The sequence below is a fragment of the Mya arenaria genome, chromosome 9 (genome assembly GCF_026914265.1).
Source record: "Mya arenaria isolate MELC-2E11 chromosome 9, ASM2691426v1".
NCBI classification, from domain to species: domain Eukaryota; kingdom Metazoa; phylum Mollusca; class Bivalvia; order Myida; family Myidae; genus Mya; species Mya arenaria.
The window spans coordinates 46,277,593-46,302,623 of NC_069130.1; the positions used below are offsets into that span (position 1 = coordinate 46,277,593).

General features: G+C 38.8%; 1 protein-coding gene across 1 annotated transcript; it reads right to left on the minus strand.

Moving 5' to 3' along the window:
* Window positions 1–741: 741 nt before the first annotated feature.
* On the minus strand, window positions 742–24,711 carry LOC128202840 (metabotropic glutamate receptor 3-like). The gene is made up of 13 exons (XM_052903994.1): window positions 23,768–24,711; window positions 23,371–23,512; window positions 21,153–21,252; window positions 16,912–17,024; window positions 15,797–15,925; window positions 14,838–14,917; window positions 13,756–13,966; window positions 7,711–7,874; window positions 5,718–5,903; window positions 5,477–5,599; window positions 3,548–3,717; window positions 2,252–3,218; window positions 742–1,331 (listed from the first exon to the last, which is right to left on the minus strand). Exons 1-13 carry the CDS (start codon window positions 24,018–24,020, stop codon window positions 838–840), a joined length of 3,132 nt encoding a protein of 1,043 aa, XP_052759954.1. The 5' UTR covers window positions 24,021–24,711; the 3' UTR covers window positions 742–837.
* Between the last annotated feature and the right edge of the window lie 320 nt (window positions 24,712–25,031).

Genomic DNA, 25,031 nt, shown 5'->3' on the forward strand with positions numbered 1-25,031 from the left:
TAAAAATGAGTCATGGGATCAAAATAGGTCACTAGGTCAAATCTTAGAGAAGCATTTTCACAACACAATAACATTATATCAAACCAATATTGATGAAATTTTAACAGAATGTTTTCTTTGATGAACTCTTTGATGAGCCCTTGGACAAATTTAAAACTGAGTCACATGTGATAAAAATGTAGCTCATAAGATCACATCTTAGATTATATTTACCATATCATGGTAATGCTTGGTCAGATTATATTCAAACTTGGAAAAACAGAGATGATATATCCGCTCCAATCTTCATGAAACTTATACAAAAAAAAATTATCGATGGATTATTTTGGAATCAGGTCACACGTGGTCAAAAACTAGGTACGTCTGTGCGTCAAATCTTACAAAAACCTTACAAAAACCTTGTGAACATTATTGATGCTATACATTTTCAATGTTTCTGTCCAATACGCATGAAACTTCGCTGGAATGTTTTCCGTGATGAAATATTGTATTTGTATGATACTGGGTAACATCGGTTTCAGAAAGCAGGTTACTAGGTCAAATATAAATGGTACACTGTAAAAAATATTTTATTTTAAACAATTGCAAACATTTCAACATCAGCTTAAGTCTGTGAATGAGTTATTGTGGGCGTGAGGTTTTGTTTTCTATTTTTTCCTTGACTAAACCGGCATGGGTTCGCTACCAAATAAACACGGTGCACGGTGGTTTCGACCGGTACCGACTTTCAAGACACCAGTCTGTAGATAACATGAATTTTATTGCAAAATAAATATGTATATATACTAGTAGGTAATTTATAAAATGGTATGATGATACAATACAATGCAAAGTTTGTCAGAGATGAATAACTCTGACCATTTTAGAATTATCTTCTTGCGACGGACACGTGACCATAATATTTGGCAAATGAGCGGCATCCATACTGCGTGTCCTCTTTACCGTCCGTCGCTGCTTCCGGCGGGATCTGAATGTCCTTAAGGAGCGTCTCGGGACGCCTGTACTGATACCGTTTCCGGTATCGGCCTCTTCATCAATGTCCGAGTGTGAATCGATACTGTTTTCTAGAAATTGTTGTAATCTTTCGTCGCCCAAGTCTGTGGAATTTCTCGCCGCGAATTGTGTTACTTCGTCTTCCGTAAACGGTCGATGCACTGGCGGGGCTGATTTAGTGGAACGATCCGAGTAGAGGCTATTATTTGATTGGTTGAGGATGTTTACGGAAAGAGCCGAAACAGACAATGCAGTCCCGAAACGTTGCGGGGGTTGTCCGTTCATAATGGAGGAATTATCGGATCCAGTATTTGGATGCACCGAGTGCCAAGTGGAAACTGTAAAAAATATTAAAATGAATGATTGGTAATAGCGTTATTCTGTTTCATATGAGTTGTTATCGAATTTGATCAATCGATTAAGTAAAATAAATATAAATATCGCTTATACATTTAAACAACCTGCTTTATATGACATAATAACTATTGTGACGTTAAGACAATGAAGAATGCTGATAGAGAAAGCTTTAAAATGTAAATCGAACCGTTTGAACACCGTCATGTTTTGAACATTGCCATTGTGAGCGTTGCCATTGAGAACATTTAAGGCAGTAAATTTGGAAAACAAAACATTAATCATGTGAATATTGAGATTATTGAAATACGTAATAGAAGGTAATAAAGAGCGTTCTATTTGCTATAGTTGAACTATGTCAATGTAGGAAAAATGACAATTTCGCTTAAAGAATTGTTGTGATTATTAACGTTTAGATACGTCATTGTAAAATTTGTAATTGTGTAATTACGTGTTCCTTGCAATAGTTAGATTTTGTTGAGATTACGAACGTTAAATATGTAAACGTTGACCTCGAGACCGTCATCATTATGAATGAAATCGTTAGCATTTCTAATGTAAACGTTCATGTGTGAACGTGGACATATTGAGGTAACAAACTTTCCACATTAAACGTGAAGTTCCTTTGAGAATTACATTTTCATTTGTGCGAGAACACTGAAAGCTTACTAAACCTAATTCAACTATCAAATACCTGCATTGGTCATGAACGACTTTGTTAGCATTGACAATGTGAACGTTGACGTGTGAACGTTGACGATTGAACGTTGACATATTGAGATATCAAGCTTTAAGACATTATACGTTGAGGTAAGCTTCAAAGGGCATGTACATACATGTATACATATACGCGATCACTTCAAGCTTACCAAACCAAATTTAGAAGTTTCCAATTGCTAAATACCTGCACTGGCCATTCTACTGAGGTTACTCAGGTTGTTAATGCTGACCGTCTCGTAGCTCTGGGTGCGGCGCCTTGACATCACATTTTCTCGGGTGTTTTTCTGGGGTCGGAAAAGGACCACGTACACTTTTGTGATGAACAGCGTAATTAACGTCACAGTAGCGTTGATAAATGATGAAAAACACAGCGCCACTATCCTGATAGTGTTATCAGTCACTGAGAAGTAAATTGAAATGAAGGCTATCCAGAGGACGCAAAAGGAGTATGATCCAAATGTGATATAGCGAGTTTCGTTAAACCCGTCGGGTGTTTTTCTAGTCTTAAATGCGTAATAGATGCAAACTATCATCAATAAGAAAGGATACACTAACGCTCCAAGATAAGTAAAGTCTTTTGCATCCTCACAAACTCGCACGTTGTCCGCACGTGTCGGGTGCTCGTGAATCACTGCTGGTCTGTCTGATATCAGCCACGTGACAAGGGCAGCTAACTCTACAGAAACAATCGCTGACGTAATAAGAAGCTGCGATTTCGCACTTATGTATTTAACTTTTTTTGGCTTGCTAGTGTGTATATTGAACACTCGATAAATTCTGTTAGTCTTCACTAAGATGGCCGCGTAACAAACAGTGTAGCTCATCCCTAGCATAAACCGTGTCGTACCGCAGGACACTGGCGTAGGGTAAGCAACGAATGCGAACGTGGAAAGGTAGGACATTAAAACACCGAAAAGTAGTACAAAACTAAGTTCTTTCCCCGATGCCATAATAAGAGGTGTTTCCCTTTGCCAGTGGAACAATGCGGCGATGAGGCAGGTGATTATCGCCCCTAGGCATGACATTATGATCGCTACTATGGCAACCACGTGACTCATGTCAATCGTATCTTCCGGTATATCCGAACATCCGGTTTTCGACTGGTTCGTCTGTTTGCCAGGAGGACAGTCTAGACACGACTGGTTATATGTCTGAAAAGGACGGTTTTTGTAAATTTATTTGAGCAGTATGTATTCAAACAATTTAAGCAATTATAATATTTTAAAAAAAGAAGTTAAGAATTAAGGAGTAAATTAAAGGCTTATTCGACGCATCTCTACTACAGAAAATGTTAAAATGAACAAAAGGTGGAAAGAATAGTTTCATTATATGCAAATGCTATGAATCCCACAGGGACCGATCTGCCGTATACCTCAAACGGGCCTTAAAAATGTTTCTTCTTAAACTGGGCACCATCTTTGTAATAACCTTTTGCCGAATCGGAACTCCACGGCCATTTTTTTAATTATCAAGCACTTACGTTGAGATATTGATATTCCGGGCACGTGTGACACGTCCAGCAGCACTTCCGGTTTGGTAGCGTATGTGTCGCCTGGCCGGCTACGCATGGTCTAGAACAGACCGAAGGGCGGTAGAGCGAGGAAATGTCCTTAAGCCAACGTATGTTCTTTTTGAATCGGCGCCGGTTCTCTGGAGAAAAGATGTTTTTAACCGAATGAAATAAAGGAACCAAAGGCTTCAAGGGCATTGAGGGAAATGTATGGGTTATCACGGATTAATGGGAGAGGAGGTGGGGTGCACACGATATGCGTCTCATCTTAAACTGACATAGTGATTTTTTCCTGTAAATCCAGTCCTGTTAGTCCAGTGACTAATTGAATGTTATATTTAGGGTGTGTAGGGTACTACTTCTTGCTGACCGTTGGCACACGTTCGTCTTTGTACGATATATATTTAGTTTGTAATTGTTTCTAATAGAAGAACATTTCAAACGAATATATATCACCCCTATTTAACTTGACCTGTATTCAAAGAGAAGGGACGCGACCATTGAAAAGGCGCTTATATTTTGAAATATTAGTATTATCTAACCTTATCAAATGCTCAGTCTGTCAAACGCTATATTTCGTTTGTAAGTGAACGTGATTTTATGGTATTTATAAGCATTTTTAGATTGTAGTTTGCATTTCTTGCATGACAGTGTTTTAAAATTATCAACATTTTCCCTTTGCTTAACATTAAGTAAAATTAAGAATGTCAAAAATATGTATTTCGGATATGCTTTCAAGTTCGGACAATATACGACTATACGGGAAACATATCTGATCTGCAACTTATACTTTACTTCATAATTGTTCAAAAGAACAATTTATATGGGTTGCAGTGCTATATATGTTCGATTCAACTGATGTCAAATCATTATTTTATTCTGTGACATTTTACTGTAAGAATCATGTAACTAGTCAACTAAAACTGTCATCCTTTAAATGCTAAAGTGCATTTTCGGTGTAAAAGTGCCAAAATAGTTCCAGCAAATATTTCACATATTAAGTTTGCCTGGAAAGGTACCATATTCCGTCGTGGAAAGTAGATGTAACTAAACTCTCGTTTCGAATATTTTACTGAATTTCGGTAAACCTCGTTTTCGTAAAATATCTTGTTCTCGATTTGTTTACATCTATAATCCATCAACTGCATGTTTCAATCTAAATTCAACAAAACTGTATCGGAGGAGGTACCCCAATTATCCATACCGCATTTGGAGCCTACCTTGTTCATTCTGGGCCGGGGGTGGGGCACTTATTGCACCACCTCCAAGTGCACCCCTTTAATTACCAAGCCTGGAGCCGCCCTCGTTAACATCCCCAAATAAGGAAAGAAAGTGTGCCTTTGAAGTACATAACTCAGACAAAAAAGTGTTGGATCAATGGTGTTAAAACAATGTTATTCCGGTGTCCTTCTATACCGTACCTTAACCAAAGGCTTAAACATAAAGGCGAGTCTAACCGTCAATGTATCCAAGACTAAACATAAGGACGAGCCTTACCGTCAATGAATCCAAGACTAAACAAAAGGACGAACCTTACCATCAATGTATCCAAGACTAAACAAAAGGACGAGCCTTACCATCAATGTATCCAAGACTAAACATAAGGACGAGTCCTACCGTCAATGTCTCCAAGACTAAACATAAGTACGAGAGCCTTACCGTCAATGTCTCCAAGACTAAACATAAGGACGAGCCGTACCATCAATGTATCCAAGACAAAACATAAGGACGAGCCTTACCGCCATTTTCTCCAAGACTAAACATAAGGACCAGCCCTACCGTCAATGTCTCCAAGACTAAACATAAGGACGAGCCTTACCGTAAATGTCTCCAAGACTAAACATAAGGACGAGCCTTACCGTCAATGTATCCAAGACTAAACATAAGGACGAGCCTTACCGTCAATGTCTCCAACCTCTTCCCATTTATACGTGTTGGTTGTTTTGTTATGAATGTACTGCATGATGCTGTACCGTGCCGGGCCACTACTGTTGTGGAACTTAAAGCGGAAACCAGCAGGGTCTGTTAAAAAGTTAAAAATCAATTTCAAACTATATAAGAATATAAGCATCGCAAATTGCAACAAGGTAGACGACTGCATGGTTTTGGGTCAATCAACTTTCATTCATTCAACACTCACCGTCAAAGGAGACGTTCTTTAGGTAACCTTTTGTCATAAGGTCTTCAGCTTTTGCTTCTTGAAGTTCGTAACAGATAGTATTGTCTATGGTTCCGCACACACCTTCATGCCAGGCCTTCAGCGCATACGCAAAAGCGTACACCGCGTCCATTACAGCGTACGTGTTCAAGTTCCGGTTGTAAGTGCCTTACATTGAGAAAGATAATTTAGATAACCAGTTAAATTGTCAATGAATTAATAAACAATGGATAATAAAATCTCGGAAATGCTATTGGTAGTATATGAATCCCAACAATGTTTTAAAGATAAATTGAAATCACTTATACTTTGTATACCGAGAGTCAATATGACACGTAACGTTCACTTTGTTAAAGCGGGACACGGTCATGGTTTTGGACCAAAAATTAGTTTTCCCGGTAATGCATCTGAAAACACTTATTTTATCATTATTTTACTCTATGATACGGAAATTGCAGGAAAAAGTGCAATGAAAATATAAAAAATGGTTCAAGTCAGGTGCTGACCTACGCCTGTAGAGTCAAGAAAAAACTAGAAAACCGATGCTTAACCCACTAGGCCACGTGGATTTTATACGCCCGGAGGGCCTCCATCGTCTGTCCGTCTGTCTGTCCGTCCGTTAGCAATTCCGTGTCCGGGCAATAACTTGGTAACTAATAAAGCGATTTTCAAATAACTTTATACAAATCATCACTACATTAAAAGGATGTGTCGCGCGCAATTTCCAGGTCCACACCTCAAAGACTAGAATCACCATGGGGTTGCGTTAGCAAATCCGTGTCCGGGCCACAACTTGGTCACTAATAAAGTCATTTTCAAATAACTTTATACAAAGCATCATTACATTAAAAGGATGTGTCGCGCGCAATTTCCAGGTCCATACCTCAAACACTAGAATCACCATGGGGGGACGTTAGCAATTCCATGTCCAGGCCATAACTGGGTTACTACTAAAGCAATTTTCAAATAACTTTATACAAATCATCTCTACATTAAAAGGATTTGTCAAGCATGCTTTCCAGGTCCGTACCTCAAAGGCTAATTTCACTGGGGGGCGTTAGCAATTCCGTGTCCGGGCCATAACTTGTTAACTAATAAAGCGATTTTCAAATAACTTTATACAAATCATCACTACATTAAAAGGATGTGTCGCGCGCAATTTCCAGGTCCATACCTCAAAGACTAGAATCACCATGGGGGTGCGTAAGCAAATCCGTGTCCGGGCCACAACTTGGTCACTTATAAAGTCATTTTCAAATAACTTTATACAAAGCATCATTACATTAAAAGGATGTGTCGCGCGCAATTTCCAGGTCCATACCTCAAACACTAGAATCACCATGGGGGGACGTTAGCAATTCCATGTCCAGGCCATAACTGGGTTACTACTATAGCAATTTTCAAATAACTTTATACAAATCATCTCTACATTAAAAGGATTTGTCAAGCATGCTTTCCAAGTCCGTACCTCAAAGGCTAATTTCACTGGGGGGCGTTAGCAATTCCGTTTCAATATTGGAAGTTTAAGCCTTTGTTGTAAACACTTCACACCTAGTAAGCAGTATACTAGCATAACCTAAATGTTTATTAAAGACCTCAAGCCGAATCTTCTTCGGGCGTATAATGCTCCGTTTCGCGGTGCTCTTGTTTTATAACACTATACGGATATTTTGACGCGTTAAGAATACAAAAACATCGATAATATCACGTGATCATAGTCAATCAACCAATCACGCTACAACGAACCGCTAAATCCCGTAAGTAACGCCATTGAAAATTGTGGATTTCAAAGACAATATTTGAGCTTGTATCAACATTTGTTGAAGGGTTCCAGTCGACAGTATTTTAGTTTTAACACTCCTAATGATTTGCCACTCTTTATTTCTTAATTAAAAAAAAAAACGTTAAGTGCATTTTACAAACCATGAACGGGTCCCTTTAACAACAATGTTTGAATGAAGTGTAAAATCACAACCTCTCTCCTCAGACAGGTTCAGTTTTGGATTACATGTTCTTGCTAAATGGGGCGTGTGTTTTTTCCCCGTGTCGATGGTCTCATTTGCCTGGGTTGAGCAGTTGAATACTTGGTCCCAATACTCCCTGAACCAGGGGTCTTGTTTGTGGCTGTCAGGGCGTAGTCTGGACATCAAACAAAGAACGTATATATATATGAAGGTTTGGCCCCTCTCGGGGTCCGATATACCAAATACTTCGAGAGGAAGCGGACCTACCTTTTATATCAATATCGAATCAATAAAAAGTATCGATTATATAATCGATGATTGATCGAAATGGCTATTCTGATTAGGCATTCAGATCACATACATAAAGCCTTTACAAATTTGTGGCAGGTATTCAGATCCCTTACATAAAGCCCTTACACATTTGTGGCAGGCATTTAGACCCCTTACATAAAGCCCTTACACATTTGTGGCAGGCATTTAGACCCCTTACATAAAGCCCTTACACATTTGTGGCAGGCATTTAGACCCCTTACATAAAGCCTTTACACATTTGTGGCAGGCATTTAGACCCCTTACATAAAGCCTTTACACATTTGTGGCAGGCATTTAGACCCCTTACATAAAGCCCTTACACATTTGTGGCAGGTATTTAGACCCCTTACATAAAGCCCTTACACATTTGTGGCAGGCATTTAGACCCCTTACATAAAGCCTTTACACATTTGTGGCAGGCATTTAGACCCCTTACATAAAGCCCGTACACATTTGTGGCAGGCATTTAGACCCCTTACATAAAGCCTTTACACATTTGTGGCAGGCATTTAGACCCCTTACATAAAGCCTTTACACATTTGTGGCAGGCATTTAGACCCCTTACATAAAGCCTTTACACATTTGTGGCAGGCATTTAGACCCCTTACATAAAGCCTTTACACATTTGTGGCAGGCATTTAGACCCCTTACATAAAGCCCTTACACATTTGTGGCAGGCATTCAGACCCCTTACATAAAGCCTTTACAGATTTGTGGCAGGCATTTAGATCCCTTACATAAAGCCCTTACACGTGTATGACAGGCATTCTGACCCCTTACATAAAGCCCTTACACATATGTGGCAGGCATTCAGATCCCTTATATAAAGCCCTTACAGATTTGTGACAGGCATTCAGATCCCTCACATAAAGCCCTTACACGTGTGTGACAGGCATTCAGATCCCATACATAAAGCCCTTACACGTGTGTGACATGCATTCAGATCCCATACATAAAGCCCTTACAGATTTGGGGCAGGCATTCAGATCCCTTACATAAAGCCCTTACAGATTTGTGACAGGCATTCAGATCCCTTACATAAAGCCCTTACAGATTTGTGACAGGCATTCTGACCCCTTACATAAAGCCCTTACACGTGTATGACAGGCATTCTGACCCCTTACATAAAGCCCTTACACGTGTATGACAGGCATTCTGATCCCATACATAAAGCCCTTACACGTGTATGACAGGCATACTGACCCCTTACATAAAGCCCTTACACGTGTGAGACAGGCATTCTGACCCCTTACATAAAGCCCTTACACGTGTGTGACAGGCATTCTGACCCCTTACATAAAGCCCTTACACATGTGTGACAGGCATTCTTCTGATCCCTTACATAAAGCCTTTACAGATTTGTGACAGGCATTCAGACCCCTTACATAAAGCCCTTACACGTGTATGACAGGCATTCTGACCCCTTACATAAAGCCCTTACACGTGTGTGGCAGGCTTTCAGACCCCATACATAAAGCCCTTACACGTGTGTGACAGGCATTCAGACCCCTTACATAAAGCCCTTACACGTGTATGACAGGCATTCAGATCCCATACATAGAGCCCTTACACGTGTGTGACAGGCATTCAGACCCATACATACAGCCCTTACACGTGTATGGCAGGCATTCTGACCCCTTACATAAAGCCCTTACCCATGTGTGACAGGCTTTCTTCTGACCCATTACATAAAGCCTTAACAGGTTTGTGACAGGCATTCAGACCCCTTACATAAAGCCCTTACACGTGTATGACAGGCATTCTGACCCCTTACATAAAGCCCTTACACGTGTGTGGCAGGCTTTCAGACCCCATACATAAAGCCCTTACACGTGTGTGACAGGCATTCAGACCCCTTACATAAAGCCCTTACACGTGTATGACAGGCATTCAGATCCCATACATAAAGCCCTTACACGTGTGTGACAGGCATTCAGACCCATACATAAAGCCCTTACACGTGTATGACAGGCATTCTGACCCCTTACATAAAGCCCTTTCACGTGTGTGACAGGCATTCAGATCCCATACATAAAGCCCTTACACGTGTATGACAGGCATTCTGACCCCTTACATAAAGCCCTTACACGTGTGAGACAGGCATTCTGACCCCTTTCATAAAGCCCTTACACGTGTATGACAGGCATTCTGACCCCTTACATAAAGCCCTTATACGTGTGTGACAGGCATTATGACCCCTTACATAAAGCCCTTACACGTGTATGACAGGCATTCTGACCCCTTACATAAAGCCCTTACACGTGTATGACAGGCATTCTGATCCCCTACATAAAGCCCTTACACGTGTGTGACATGCATTCAGATCCCATACATAAAGCCCTTACAGATTTGGGGCAGGCATTCAGATCCCTTACATAAAGCCCTTACAGATTTGTGACAGGCATTCAGATCCCTTACATAAAGCCCTTACAGATTTGTGACAGGCATTCTGACCCCTTACATAAAGCCCTTACACGTGTGTGACAGGCATTATGACCCCTTACATAAAGCCCTTACACGTGTATGACAGGCATTCTGACCCCTTACATAAAGCCCTTACACGTGTATGACAGGCATTCTGATCCCATACATAAAGCCCTTACACGTGTATGACAGGCATACTGACCCCTTACATAAAGCCCTTACACGTGTGAGACAGGCATTCTGACCCCTTACATAAAGCCCTTACACGTGTGTGACAGGCATTCTGACCCCTTACATAAAGCCCTTACACATGTGTGACAGGCATTCTTCTGATCCCTTACATAAAGCCTTTACAGATTTGTGACAGGCATTCAGACCCCTTACATAAAGCCCTTACACGTGTATGACAGGCATTCTGACCCCTTACATAAAGCCCTTACACGTGTGTGGCAGGCTTTCAGACCCCATACATAAAGCCCTTACACGTGTGTGACAGGCATTCAGACCCCTTACATAAAGCCCTTACACGTGTATGACAGGCATTCAGATCCCATACATAAAGCCCTTACACGTGTGTGACAGGCATTCAGACCCATACATACAGCCCTTACACGTGTATGGCAGGCATTCTGACCCCTTACATAAAGCCCTTACCCATGTGTGACAGGCTTTCTTCTGACCCATTACATAAAGCCTTAACAGGTTTGTGACAGGCATTCAGACCCCTTACATAAAGCCCTTACACGTGTATGACAGGCATTCTGACCCCTTACATAAAGCCCTTACACGTGTGTGGCAGGCTTTCAGACCCCATACATAAAGCCCTTACACGTGTGTGACAGGCATTCAGACCCCTTACATAAAGCCCTTACACGTGTATGACAGGCATTCAGATCCCATACATAAAGCCCTTACACGTGTGTGACAGGCATTCAGACCCATACATAAAGCCCTTACACGTGTATGACAGGCATTCTGACCCCTTACATAAAGCCCTTTCACGTGTGTGACAGGCATTCAGATCCCATACATAAAGCCCTTACACGTGTATGACAGGCATTCTGACCCCTTACATAAAGCCCTTACACGTGTGAGACAGGCATTCTGACCCCTTTCATAAAGCCCTTACACGTGTATGACAGGCATTCTGACCCCTTACATAAAGCCCTTATACGTGTGTGACAGGCATTATGACCCCTTACATAAAGCCCTTACACGTGTATGACAGGCATTCTGACCCCTTACATAAAGCCCTTACACGTGTATGACAGGCATTCTGATCCCCTACATAAAGCCCTTACACGTGTATGACAGGCATTCTGACCCCTTACGTAAAGCCCTTACACGTGTGTGACAGGCATTCTGGCCCCTTACATAAAGCCCTTACACGTGTATGACAGGCATTCTGACCCCTTACATAAAACCCTTACAGATTTGTGACATGCATTCAGATCCCATACATAAGCCGTTACACGTGTATGACAGGCATTCTGACCCCTTACATAAAGCCCTTACACGTGTGTGACAGGCATTCTGACCCCTTACATAAAGCCCTTACACGTGTATGACAGGCATTCAGATCCCTTACATAAAGCCCTTACACGTGTGTGACAGGCATTCTGACCCCATACAAAAAGCCCTGACACGTGTATGACAGGCATTCTGACCCCATACATAAAGCCCCTTACACGTGTGTGACAGGAATTCAGACCCATTACATAAGCCCCTTACACGTGTATGACATGCATTCTGACCCCTTACATAAGCCCCTTACACGTGTGTGACAGGCATTCTGACCCCTTACATAAAGCCCTTACACGTGTATGACAGGCATTCTGACCCCTTACATAAAGCCCTTACACGTGTGTGACAGGCATTCTGACCCCTTACATAAAGCCCTTACACGTGTGTGACAGGCATTCTGACCACTTACATAAAGCCCTTACACGTGTATGACAGGCATTCTGACCCCTTACATAAAGCCCTTACACGTGTATGACAGGCATTCTGACCCATTACATAAAGCCCTTACACATGTATGACAGGCATTCAGATCCCTTACATAAAGCCCTTACACGTCTGTGACAGGCATTCTGACCCCATACATAAAGCCCTTACACGTGTATGACAGGCATTCTGACCCATTACATAAAGCCCTTACACATGTATGACAGGCATTCAGATCCCTTACATAAAGCCCTTACACGTCTGTGACAGGCATTCTGACCCCATACATAAAGCCCTTACACGTGTATGACAGGCATTCTGACCTCATACATAAAGCCCCTTACACGTGTGTGACAGGAATTCTGACCCCTTACATAAGCCCCTTACACGTGTATGACATGCATTCTGACCCCTTACATAAGCCCCTTACACGTGTTTGACAGGCATTCTGACCCTTTACATAAGCCCCTTACACGTGTATGACAGGCATTCTGACCCCTTACATAAAGCCCTTACAGATTTGTGACAGGCATTCAGATCCCATACATAAAGCCCTTTCACGTGTATGACAGGCATTCAGACCCCATACATAAAGCCCTTTCACGTGTGTGGCAGGCATTCAGACCCCAGACATAAAGCCCTTACAGAATTGTGAAAGGCATTCAGACCCCTTACATAAAGCCCTTTCACGTGTGTGACAGGCATTCTGACCCCTTACATAAAGCCCTTACAGATTTGTGACAGGCATTCAGATCCCATACATAAAACCCTTACAGATTTGTGACAGGCATTCAGACCCCTTACATAAAGCCCTTACACGTGTGTGACAGGCATTCTGACCACTTACATAAAGCCCTTACACGTGTGTGACAGGCATTCTGACCACTTACATAAAGCCCTTACACGTGTGTGACAGGCATTCTGACCCCTTACATAAAGCCCTTACACATTGAGACCACATACATGAATCCCTTTCACGTGTGTGACAGGCATTCAGACCCCATACATGAATCCCTTTCACGTGTGTGACAGGCATTCAGATCCTATACATAAAGCCCTTACACATTTGTGACAGGCATTCAGGCCCCATATCCATGTAACTATCAATACCTAATGTAACATTCATAGCAGGTGTTAAGATTTTTAGATGGTGTTGTGACAGGCATTCTGATTTGAATTATATCCTTACAAATTGGCAGGCATTGGAGTTTTGTAAATATGGCAGACATTTATATCCCTAATATAAACTACATACATTCGTGGCAGGCGTTCGCATTAATATGCTTACCGTTTGTGGCAGTTATTTCGGACCAATAAGCCACATGCACGCCAGGCTTATACTCAATAACAGTACAATTTTAAACTGTACTCACCCCAAAAAGTATTTGTCAAAATCAGGCACTTTTACTATTTTCGGCTGCACCCCGATAGCTCCCTCGGCGACTTGACTTGATCGGACCGTTCTTCCAGTCCATGCGTCACTCCCCACCCACCGGAAACGGTTCTTGAGATTTAGGTCAGAGGTCACACTGAATACTGACTCTACAATGTCATCGGAGGCGAACAGAATCACCACTGTCTTACCTGTAACATGGTTTAACTTAAATGTAAAATATGACAGAATATAGCTATTAACAGTCGGACCCCATTGGCTCGAACTCGTTTGGTTCGATTTTTTCTTTAGCTCGAACTGGATGTAAATTACCGATTTCTTTATACTGAAGAAAAGCATTCCCGTTTTGTTCGATTTTTTCGAGGCTCGAGATACTTTCGCTGGTCCCTAGGAGTTCGAGCCAACGGGGGTTCGATTGAAGTATAAAATATCCAACCTCATACTTGTCCCAACATTTATCAACAAAGTGTTTACATGTGCGATAGATTGATTACAAACGAGGACATCGCAAACAATATCCATGTACGACCAAGGAACAATTACAAATGTTACAAATTGTTCATTGTTAAATATTGGGTCAAGCCTTGGAATGGTCAATGAAAACACGGTCAATGGCAAAGTAATTTTACCCCTAATGTCAAGGGAAATAACCAATACATTTTTTGTCTTATCTGGTCTGTTTTGAACGACTGATAAGTCTGGAAATGTTTTAGGAACCACATTTCTTAGAATTCAAAATGTCATAGTTACATGATTGACATTTTGTTCGACTCCCTGGATGTCCAGGTTCATACATCAGGGGCGTCTCCAGGAATTGACGTTAGAGGGGGCGTAACTTAGGGGCGAAAGTACATGGCATAAACCGTTTGCATGTAGATTTGGGGTTACTCAATCAAGAAAATTTTAACAATTTGTCGTCGAAAATGATGCATTATAGGCGTATTTTTTTTTCTCTATTATATTGACATAAAAAGTAAACTTGGACGATTTTAAATCCGCTAGTGGACATCATGAGCAAATGATTACATCCGAATTAAATATTTATTTGAATTTGTTACTTGCCTTCAGTGTTGTTGTGGACAAGTAGAGATTTTACCACGTCTTCTATTTCCGCTCGGTTGATGTCCTCCGAATCAATAAATCTGCAAAGGAATTAAATACTTGAATATACAATTCAATTCCAAACGTTATCAAAGAACTGACAAATTACGTTCTGCAATGACATACGGTCATGAGTAAATCACACTAATAGAAAAGCAATATTGTGATGGTGTAACATGGATGATAATTAAGTTCCTTATTCCTTTTTCGAAAAGGAATGAAAAAGAATAATGAACTAACTTATCATCCGTAGGCGTAACTTAAAATGCTAGTCTCTGCATCCCAGCGTATCATAACCTGGGATGATACGCGGCACCCCAGCGTATCATAACCTGGGATGATACGCGGCACCCCAGCGTATCATAACCTGGGATGATACGCTGGGGTGTCGAAGATGAGTCTCTGAAGATTTCACAGTGTGCACAATTGTGCAATATCATGGAAATCGGGAATATGGGACTTAAAAAGTGCCGTTTAATTCCTGAAATGTTGTTTCCTATAGTAATGCCTTCATGGTTTCAACAATGTGGGTTTATTCATCTTTATGTTTACCCGGTGCTAGTTCAGGCACTTTTTGAGACCTAATTCCATTTAATAGGCACGTACATGTATATATAATGCCATGTTGTATGACATATTGAAGAAAGAAGAAGTTATAATTATACCCCTTTGTTTTAAATGGGAAATACAGAATTCAATAAACCTTTTGAGAACGTCAGGGCTAGTATTCAATGTTGGATCTAAGAACGATGTAGCTAATCGGATTACTTGTTATTGATAATAAACGAATGGGATGAATGACGTATGACCATAAAATTAACATAAGTTGTATTTTGAATACCAAACAGGTGAAATATGAATTCTAGTGCTTTACCTTAAAGGACACGTTTTGTGACATGTTTAAGCCATGCTATACCTACCGTTTGACCTTGTACGCTTGTGCTATACATATATCGTTTTGTTGTGCGTATTTCTCTATCTCTCCATATCCCATAACCCCGTAGCTCGTGTCCTCATAGATGACCGTTACGTACGTCCATTCCATTCGCCTGTCGAATCCACAATAGAGAAATACTGTTAATCTATTAATGTATTAAATCCACAATAAAGAAATATAGTTCATTAATTGTTGCCTCATATCCACAATAAAGAAATATAGTTCATCTATTGTTGCCTCATATCCACAATAAAGAAATATAGTTCATCTATTGTTGCCTCATATCCACAATAAAGAAATATAGTTCATCTAGTGATGCCTATACTCCACAATAAAGAAATATAGTTCATTTATTGTTGCCTCATATCCACAATAAAGAAATATAGTTCATCTATTGTTGCCTTATATCCACAATAAAGAAATATAGTTCATTTATTGTTGCCTCATATCCACAATAAAGAAATATAGTTCATTTATTGTTGCCTCTAATCCACAATAAAGAAATATAGTTCATCTATTGTTGCCTCAAATCCACAATAAAGAAATAAAGTTTATCTTTTGTTGCCTTAAGCAATATAGTTTAGCTATTGTTGCCTCAAATCCACAATAAAAAAAGTTTATCTTTTGTTACCAAAAGAAATAAGTAATCTATTGCTGCCTCAAAACCAGAATAAACAAATACAGTTTATCTTTTGTTGCATAAAGCAATATAATTATTTAATCTATTGTTTCCTCAAATTCACAATAAAAGATATAGTGCACAGGCTTATTATTCTGGGCCGTTCCACCAAGAATCCCAAGAGTGATTTTGAGAAGTTTCAACAGTAATCATGCACTCATGAAAAAAAATCTCCAAAGTTCATAACCGAAATTTGAATTTACCAAAATTGGAAAGATAATGTGCTTTACACGGTGTTTTGGTATTACAAACTTGAAACCACGTGACTTTTTTTTGTATATTTCTGTTGCAGATTAGATTGATGTTGTTATCATGATAATTTAGTGATCATAAAGTGGATACAGGTCACCGTACGGCTTGTTTTTTACCCACCTTTCTTCTCTTGAGTGTTTAACAAGGAAACAGTACGATGAACTCACGTCAGTATCTGCACAATGGCTAGCGCCTGGTGACGGTCTGACGGCACAGTACGCAAGAAGAAGTCGTAGCGGCTCGTGTCGCTCAGCTCAGTACTCGTGGCTCCGTAGCTAATCTGGAAAAAAAGCTTGTTCGGTTGTAAATTGAAGACAACTTCTCTAAATAGCCAATATATTATTGTTAAGGAAATAACTTAATATTTGGACGATCAAATTTAATGTTACCGGAGCGGGTCCAGGATTTTACGTTAGAGGGGGCGTTATTTAGGGGCGTAACCTTTTGACTTGCACCACTTCCCTCATAACCAAGTTTATGACATATATTTTTTTTTCTCCGTTAAACATATGAACTCACAATCCCCAACTGCAGAAGTCCTTCTCAGACAAGGAAGTAAGAAAGTAAGTGCGATTACTAACATCATTTATAGAAGTGGCTATAAAGTGGTACTCTCAATATTGTGTCCGCAATCCACTTAAAATGCAGGAATAATAATATAATGCTAACATCATCTAGAAATATTCGAATAAAAACAACCGGCAGAAAATTGTATAAAACTTGGATAAGTTGTCAACATGCTATTTCTAGGCTAGTTTGCACAAGTTGGCTTACTTTAACGAAACTTAAGAATTTACCAGTTATATACAATTGGCTACAGCCCCCAACATCACGAAATACTTATAGCTGCACTCTCACAGAGTGATCGTTTTGACAACTTTTTTGTCTTCTAACAAGTTTTGCGAATGTGCATGGAAACAAGTGAAATAAGACTTCTGACAAAAATCAAATCGCAGATTTTCATATTTAAGTTTAAAAAATGAAGTCTTTTGCATTTTTCTTAAACCGTTAGTAACGCTTTTAGCAATAAAACATTATTTGAACGGAAATATGCAAATCTGCAATCTGATCTTTTATCAGCAGTCCTATATCACTGGTTTGCAGAAACTGACTCATTGCAAGACAAAAAAAAAGTTGTCAAAACGGTAAATCTGTGAGAGTGCAGCTCTTTAAGTGGACTCCAAATCTCAACTCATTTTACTATAAACATCAAAAGTCAATATAAAACGTATATATAAATATATATATATATATTTAATCTTCTTAAAAGCGAATTCCCTATGCTGATTAATGATTTTGGACAAGATTTTCAAGAAAAAATATACTACAGCAAAAAAATGTAATTGAGTTCAACTCGTTTTTTAGCAACAACTCAAATTATTTCTAGCTCTATAGTAAGCTTTCTTTGATGTATTGAAAACAAATCCACAATTATCTTGTCACCCGTCCGTGTAAACTTTTTTTTATCAAAACATGGGATGAGAAAATTCGTTTTTAAAATAAGTAGAAACATTTTGAATCATACAATGCTTTTATGTGGTAAAATGAGTTGATATCTTGATTAAGTAATTTTGTGATGTTGGAGCGTGATGCGATTCCTGTTTTTTATATTAAGCATATATATTCTGATAAATTATAGTATAAAGTAAAAGTAATACATTCAACATATTTGCCATGGAGGCAAAGTATATTAGTCAGTAAAATAAAAGTTGAACTATACTAATATAAATATTATAATGAAAATTAAGAACTGATTCGATAAAACAAGAACATACTTTTATTATTTCAACTTAAAGCCGCACTCTCACAGATTGACCATTTGGACAACTTTTTTAAATTTGTGTCTTTGAATGAACTAATTTTGCGTAAATATCTGGAAACCAGTAATGTAATACTGGTGGCAAAATATCAGATCAAAGTGTTTAACATATACGTTCGAAAATTGAAGTTTTATGGCCAAAAGCGTTACTTACGCCTTCAGAAAAGAATGTGTTTTTTTCGACAAAAACATTTATTTTCGAACGTAAATGAGTAAAACTGTGATCTGATCTTCCGCAATCTTATATCACTGGTTTCCAGACCTTAAAGCAAAAATTGGCTCATTCTAAGACAAAAAAAGTTGGCAAAACAGTCTGTGAGCGTCCAGCTTTAATAACATTAAACTAAATAGATGTTTGGCGGTACAATGGCGTACATGTACAATACGTCATCGCGGTAAACTGCTGACCACAAAGTACCTAAACGTACTGACAAAGGTTCAATGAATAGGCTAAACAACAAAAACCTCGAACAGTAGTGTTTTAAATTCCATCCTTATATATAGTTTATATATAGTTTACATTTACATATCTGTGTAAATACTTTACATTAGTTGCGTATCATTGAATATGATATTTATTAAAGCTGCACTCTCACAGATTGAACGCTTTGACAACTTTAGTTTTTGTCTTGGAACAAGCCAATTTTGGCGAAAGACCATGGAAACCAGTTAAATAAGATTACTGACAAAAAATAAGACCGCAGATTTTTATATTTAAGTTTAAAATTTTATGTTTTATGCATTTTTCTTAAACCGTTATTAACGGTTTAAGCCATAAAACATTAATTTTCGGACGGAAATATGAAAATCTACGATCTGACTTTTTGTCAATAATCTTATATCATTGGTTTGCAGGTATTTATGCAAAAAAATGCTCTTTTATAGACAAAAAAAAAATAAAAAAAGTTGTAAAAATGGTAAATCTGTGAGAGTGCAGCTTTAAGACAAAGAGGATTGGTTTCAGTTTAAGATCGTTATATGTTTCACCGAGTGATCATCATAACCTATATTTCACGAGTGATGTATCCACAAGTGTCACGCTTGTTCTTGGTGTTCAGGAAGTGAAATGCATTGCGGTTTCCCCTTAAAAAACACTTCTTTCTTTATGATATGCCTACACATGATAAAGTAAGTAAGAGCTGTCATAGAGACAGAGCGCTCGACTATTCCGCCGCTTTTAAGTTTAAAGGGGCGAGACACCAGATGTTTCCAAAATCGGCAAATACATTATTTCCACGAAACAAGCCTTGAGCTGGTGGTGTTAGTAGTTTATACTCCGGGTCCCGGCGTGAGCACATTGAAGGGTCCCAGAGTGACAGTTCAACCACCGCACACCTATCCTGGGCGGAGAACCAGTACTAGGTGCCTTCACTTCTGCAATGAACTGACAACTTCTGTACATGCCAGGGGCAGTGGTACAGTGCGAATGGTCGTAGAAAGGGTTTCATAACCAATCACAACAGAAGTGACCTGGTCCGCCCGGGAATCGAACCCGGGCTGTCCGATTAACAGTCCAACGCTCTACCGACTGAGCTAACCGGGCGGACTAACAAGCCTTGAAAGATACATGTGTCGTAAGCGACGTCATACATAAGATTCAAAACGTTGTACACAACGATATCAACTAATGTGACAATTATCTTTTTTCTTGCACTTGTATCATCTGGTGTCTAGTCCCTTTAAGGATTGCAAAGTTTAGTGAAACATGCATGTATCACTGTTAAGAAAGATTAAATGCAAAACCTTTACCAGAATTTCAAAGCCAAATAATAAAGGGCAGATATTTGAATTATATTCAAGATAGAGTTATACATCTTGATAAATTAATTAAGTTGTATAGTTGGAATAAATATCTTAAGTTTCAATGCAATACATGATGTGTTTGCTGAGATAATGACTTAGCTCTCTTTATTCTTCGAATAGTGGAGCTAAAATGAAATTTAATTGTAGTTTTAAATGATCAGAACGTAGGTCAAAATATACGCAAACGTAACGTCGATTAAATATTGTCCCAGCCCTGTATGCGCTGAAGTTTGATATTAACGCGAGGACGGGCTAAACATTCAAAACAGTGAAAACAAATTCATATTTTCACTGTTTGAAAAAGATATTTATGAAAAATTCAGAGTTCAACTTCACAATTCAGGAGTTCACGATTTCAATAGTTTGATATCACGATTTTGTGATTTAACGATTCCATGGTTGGACGTATTCAGCAATTTCACAAACTCACGAAGTAGTTAGTGAATTCGTCAACTCATGAAGTTGAAATCGTGAATTCGTGCAATAAAAATATTGAATTCGTGCGTTCTTGAAGATGACATCGTGAAGTTGTGAAGGGGGAATCATGAAATATTGAATTTGAGAAGTCACCATCGGTCTTTCGTCGATTTTAATTAACATTGGACTGATAAAACCACCGGAAAAGAATACGATAAAGCAGTAAACAAATGAAAATACTATATGAGATTGTAAAATGATTGTTGGTTTTTCAAACACGCTTAGTCTACATTTGGTAATGTAACAAAAACAACCCATTTTCATCATCTTATATAAAACGAGTTTGCACAGACGGGAGAGGCTTGATACCTGTGGAATCTTGAACAAGCGGAAGAAGGTGGCTAGCTGAATGGAAACTCCGGAGGTGGCGGCTCCAACCACGCCTATCAACTTGCCCTCGGTCTTCAATCTGAAATGACAATCTAGGATCTATAGGCGACTAATAAGACCAATCCAAATAGATGAAACGTTCTACGGATTTACCGCATCTATATTTCTTTGTCGGTATTAGATAATTAACTTCGCATTTATTTAAGTGTCTTCTTTAATTGAGACAATTAACATCCACCAACATGTTATAAACATGATTTCTCGATGAGTAAACACGCATGAAAATCGTGTGATGTTATATGTATTTTCATTGGACGACGGATATATCCGAGGCCGTCGTACTTTTCCGTATACTACAGTATACAATTAAAGCTGTGCATTGGGAAAAAGATCTAGCGGAAGTGTCAGTGACAAGGGATTAGTGGCCGCTAATAAGTGTTTATATGGCTTCACGGGGTAATAAAATAGTGGCCGCGGCCGCTTTACACAGGTGGCCCCTAATGCACGTCTTTTCTATAGTAAAAACGTACAGGGGGATTTTGAGTGGCCCGATAAGACAGGTGGCCCTTTAAAGGAGGTGGCCGTTCAACCAAGTTTGACTGTATATGCAAAAAACGTCTGTTAATATTTTTGTTTCCTATAATAATTGTAATCGCATATCGGCCTCCAATGGGATAGGGCTAGGTTAGCTATAGCCACAATAATGTGAACTTCTAGTGAACTTTGTTAACATTTGGATATTCATTTTGTTCCCTTAGCATAAGGTGGCCAAAACAAAGATCGTCAAAGACTTTGAAGCCGCTGCTTAAATGGACTAGGTTAGCTATGGCATGATGTCATAATATTGACGATCGTTTTGCCAGTTGCATCATCAAGATTTTAAAATATGTTAAACTATTACTTAAAGCACACTAGGCATAATGCGTATTGTTTGCGAGAAGTTAACAAGGCACACAACATCCAGCTTTATATCAAGCCGTGGGATGATTATTATGCAATGTCGACAAAACATTTTAAAGATCAAAGCAACAACATGTTACGTATGTTGATGGTATGTCTCTGTTGCTTTGGACATGCAGATAGGAATGCTATGAGTCATAAATTTTCACATTCAACGTCGAGAAACATAAACATTCTTTAGATACATAAGTTTGTTTTGTTTATAATTTTGCAATGCATATAAACCAAACATAATATCTGTTAAGTCAGACTTTCGCCAACTATTAATATCGCAAAACATTGCCTACTTTATCATACTGTAAGACACACTTGAACAAATATAAAATCATTTTTTGCAATTGATAGCAGTTTGATAATTAAGTTAACAAGCATCCGAAAACAGGTACAATGAATATGATTTTAATTAACGTTTACTGACTAGACATCAGTGGCTGTATTCAATAAGCAACTTAGATTGAACTTAAAATCAAGATTAAAAACAAGTGTTTTGATTGGCCTGTATATTTAGCTGACCAATAGGCTGAAGGGAATCGCTGAGACATGTCTATGGATAAGAATAAGATCAATATTGAATGCTGGCCCAGGGCTGGTATTCAATACTGGTCTTAATTGGATCTAAGAACGATGTAGCTAATCGGATTACTTGTTATTAATAACTTACCAATACAGTGAATGAAGTCAATGATGTATGCTCATAAGATTGACTTGTGATGCATATTGAATACACTAACTCAGACAGTCTCAAAATCGGCAAATACAGTTTTGCCTCAAAACAAGCCTAGATTTGCCAATGCGAGCTAGAAGGAGGCCGATAATACATTATTTTAAACATGATAAACGCACCAATCATGTTGCTGTCTCAGCTGTGATTCCCCGTTTAAAGGAGGAATAACTCATATACGAGTATGGGTACAGATAAACATACTAAAGCTATTTTTAAACTTACGAGGATTCACATGGTAGACAACCCTAGATGAATTTCAAATTGGAAAAAAATGCGCAAAAACAGCGAAAGATACGTGCAAAGTTAGCGATGTGACACATCAGTAAGAAAAATCCAATGTTTGAACTCAACGATGTCAAATGTATGTAAGTTTTGGAGAATTTCCTTTTTTTCTTGCAATCGTATTATCTGGTGTCTAGTCCCTTTAAAATCAAAGTTCAATTAGCTCGATGGTATTGACGTTTCGTTACAATGTTGATATATAAAAATTGTATTCGTAGAATTTCAAAATACCTTGGTGTGGAATCGTCCGTGCACTTGAACATTGATTCGAGCCCCAATGTGTAAGTTCTAAAGGTTACGTATTGCTGTGCGCGCCTCAGAGCCTCTGTGTCACTATAGCATGTGTCGTAGGCAAGGGTTCCCAACTTGAAGTCTAAAAATTGCAAGTGTTTGAAATTGTAGATTCGATAAATCATAAAGCAAGAGGTCAGCTTCTCAGCCCAAACAATGAGACAAATTCTTACAGAATTGGAAATTAAAATAGTCTTTTAAACAAGTCGTGTTAAAGTTTAGTTCAGTACTATTGTTTCGATATCATATATAATATTTATAGCCCAGAAATAGACTTATTTTAGAAATACAGGTAGCAGCTGAATGCAAAATATTCACATTTTATATCACTACTTACTTTTCCCTTTTAAAATCTCTGTATTAACTTTATTCAGCGCAAAAAGTAGTGCCTCCAGATTTTGTATTCCTGACTGGTCCTGTATGACGTGACCGCACGTGCCTCCCTCGTGAAGGTTGTGAATTGGAAATAGTGCGCCAATTAAGAAGTCTCCACGTATGTCAACTTTTTGGTTGTTAGTTTGCTGGGATAAGCACCTTGTAAATAATGAAACACAAGTTGCAGCCACTAAAATTTTCCAAAGAATCGCCATTTAACTGATGTGCACTAAAACATAAAGTAGTCAGTTAATGTGACTATTGGCCCGTTCTAATGTTGGTACCCGTATGGCCTTCGTCTTTTACCTCATGTATTCACATAAAGAGTGTGTTTGTATGCATACAGAGGTCCCGAAGATATATGCATATTTACACGAATAATTAAAAAAAATGATATGTTTGTGTATGCACACAGAATTAAGTAAGCATAATACATGCACACCAAAAATCAATCCTCAGAATCCGGTCAAGTGATAATTTATAAGCACGTAAAATGAAAACGGTTACTCCAAATGCACAAAACCTCTTTAACGTAAGATGTCCTTAGATGTTGAAGCAAACGTCCTTGTCCAAACAGTTGGATATTAATCAAACAGCGAACATACACAATCTACTTTTCATCATCTTCCGGAGCGTAAATAAGTAGTGTCACTTGACGGACACTTGATGCACCGTTTTAACTTTTATACACTTCGAATATCCGAATGACTGTTTATCTTTACAACTGTTCCGGTATGGTGTTTGTGACATATACATGATGTTAAGAGCTGTTGTTGTGCACTCACAAATTCTTCCTCGAAGATTTAAAATTAAATCCATGAACTTTCAGCGCTGTGTTCCTTGTTTGGTGCTCATATGGCCTGGATCCGTGTGGCTTTAAAGCTGCACTCTCACAAATTGAACGTTTTGACAACTTTTTTTGTCTTGGAACGAGCCAATTCATGCGACAGTGCGTGTAAACCAGATATATTTATAAGACTACTGACAAAATATTAGACCGCAGATTTTTATATTTAAGTTCAAAAATTGATTTGTATGCACTTTTCTTAAACCGTTAGTAACGCTTTTGGCCAAAAAACATTAAATTTCGAACGGAAATATGAAAGTCTGCGATCTAATATTTTGTCAGGAGTTATAACTATTTTACTCTTTGATACCGAGATTGCAGAAAAACATATACTTAAGGTATCAAAAACTATTCTAGTTTCAGTGGGGTGCTTTCCCAT

Bases quoted from the DNA above. Each gene is read 5' to 3' on its own strand.
- LOC128202840 (XM_052903994.1), bottom strand. From the start codon at position 24,020: ATGGCGATTCTTTGGAAAATTTTAGTGGCTGCAACTTGTGTTTCATTA. The intron at 15,926-16,911 runs GTGAGTTCATCG...TGGATTCGACAG, and splicing joins GCCATTGTGCAGATACTGAC to GCGAATGGAATGGACGTACG. The intron at 5,600-5,717 runs GTGAGTGTTGAA...ACTTTTTAACAG, and splicing joins AAAGAACGTCTCCTTTGACG to ACCCTGCTGGTTTCCGCTTT.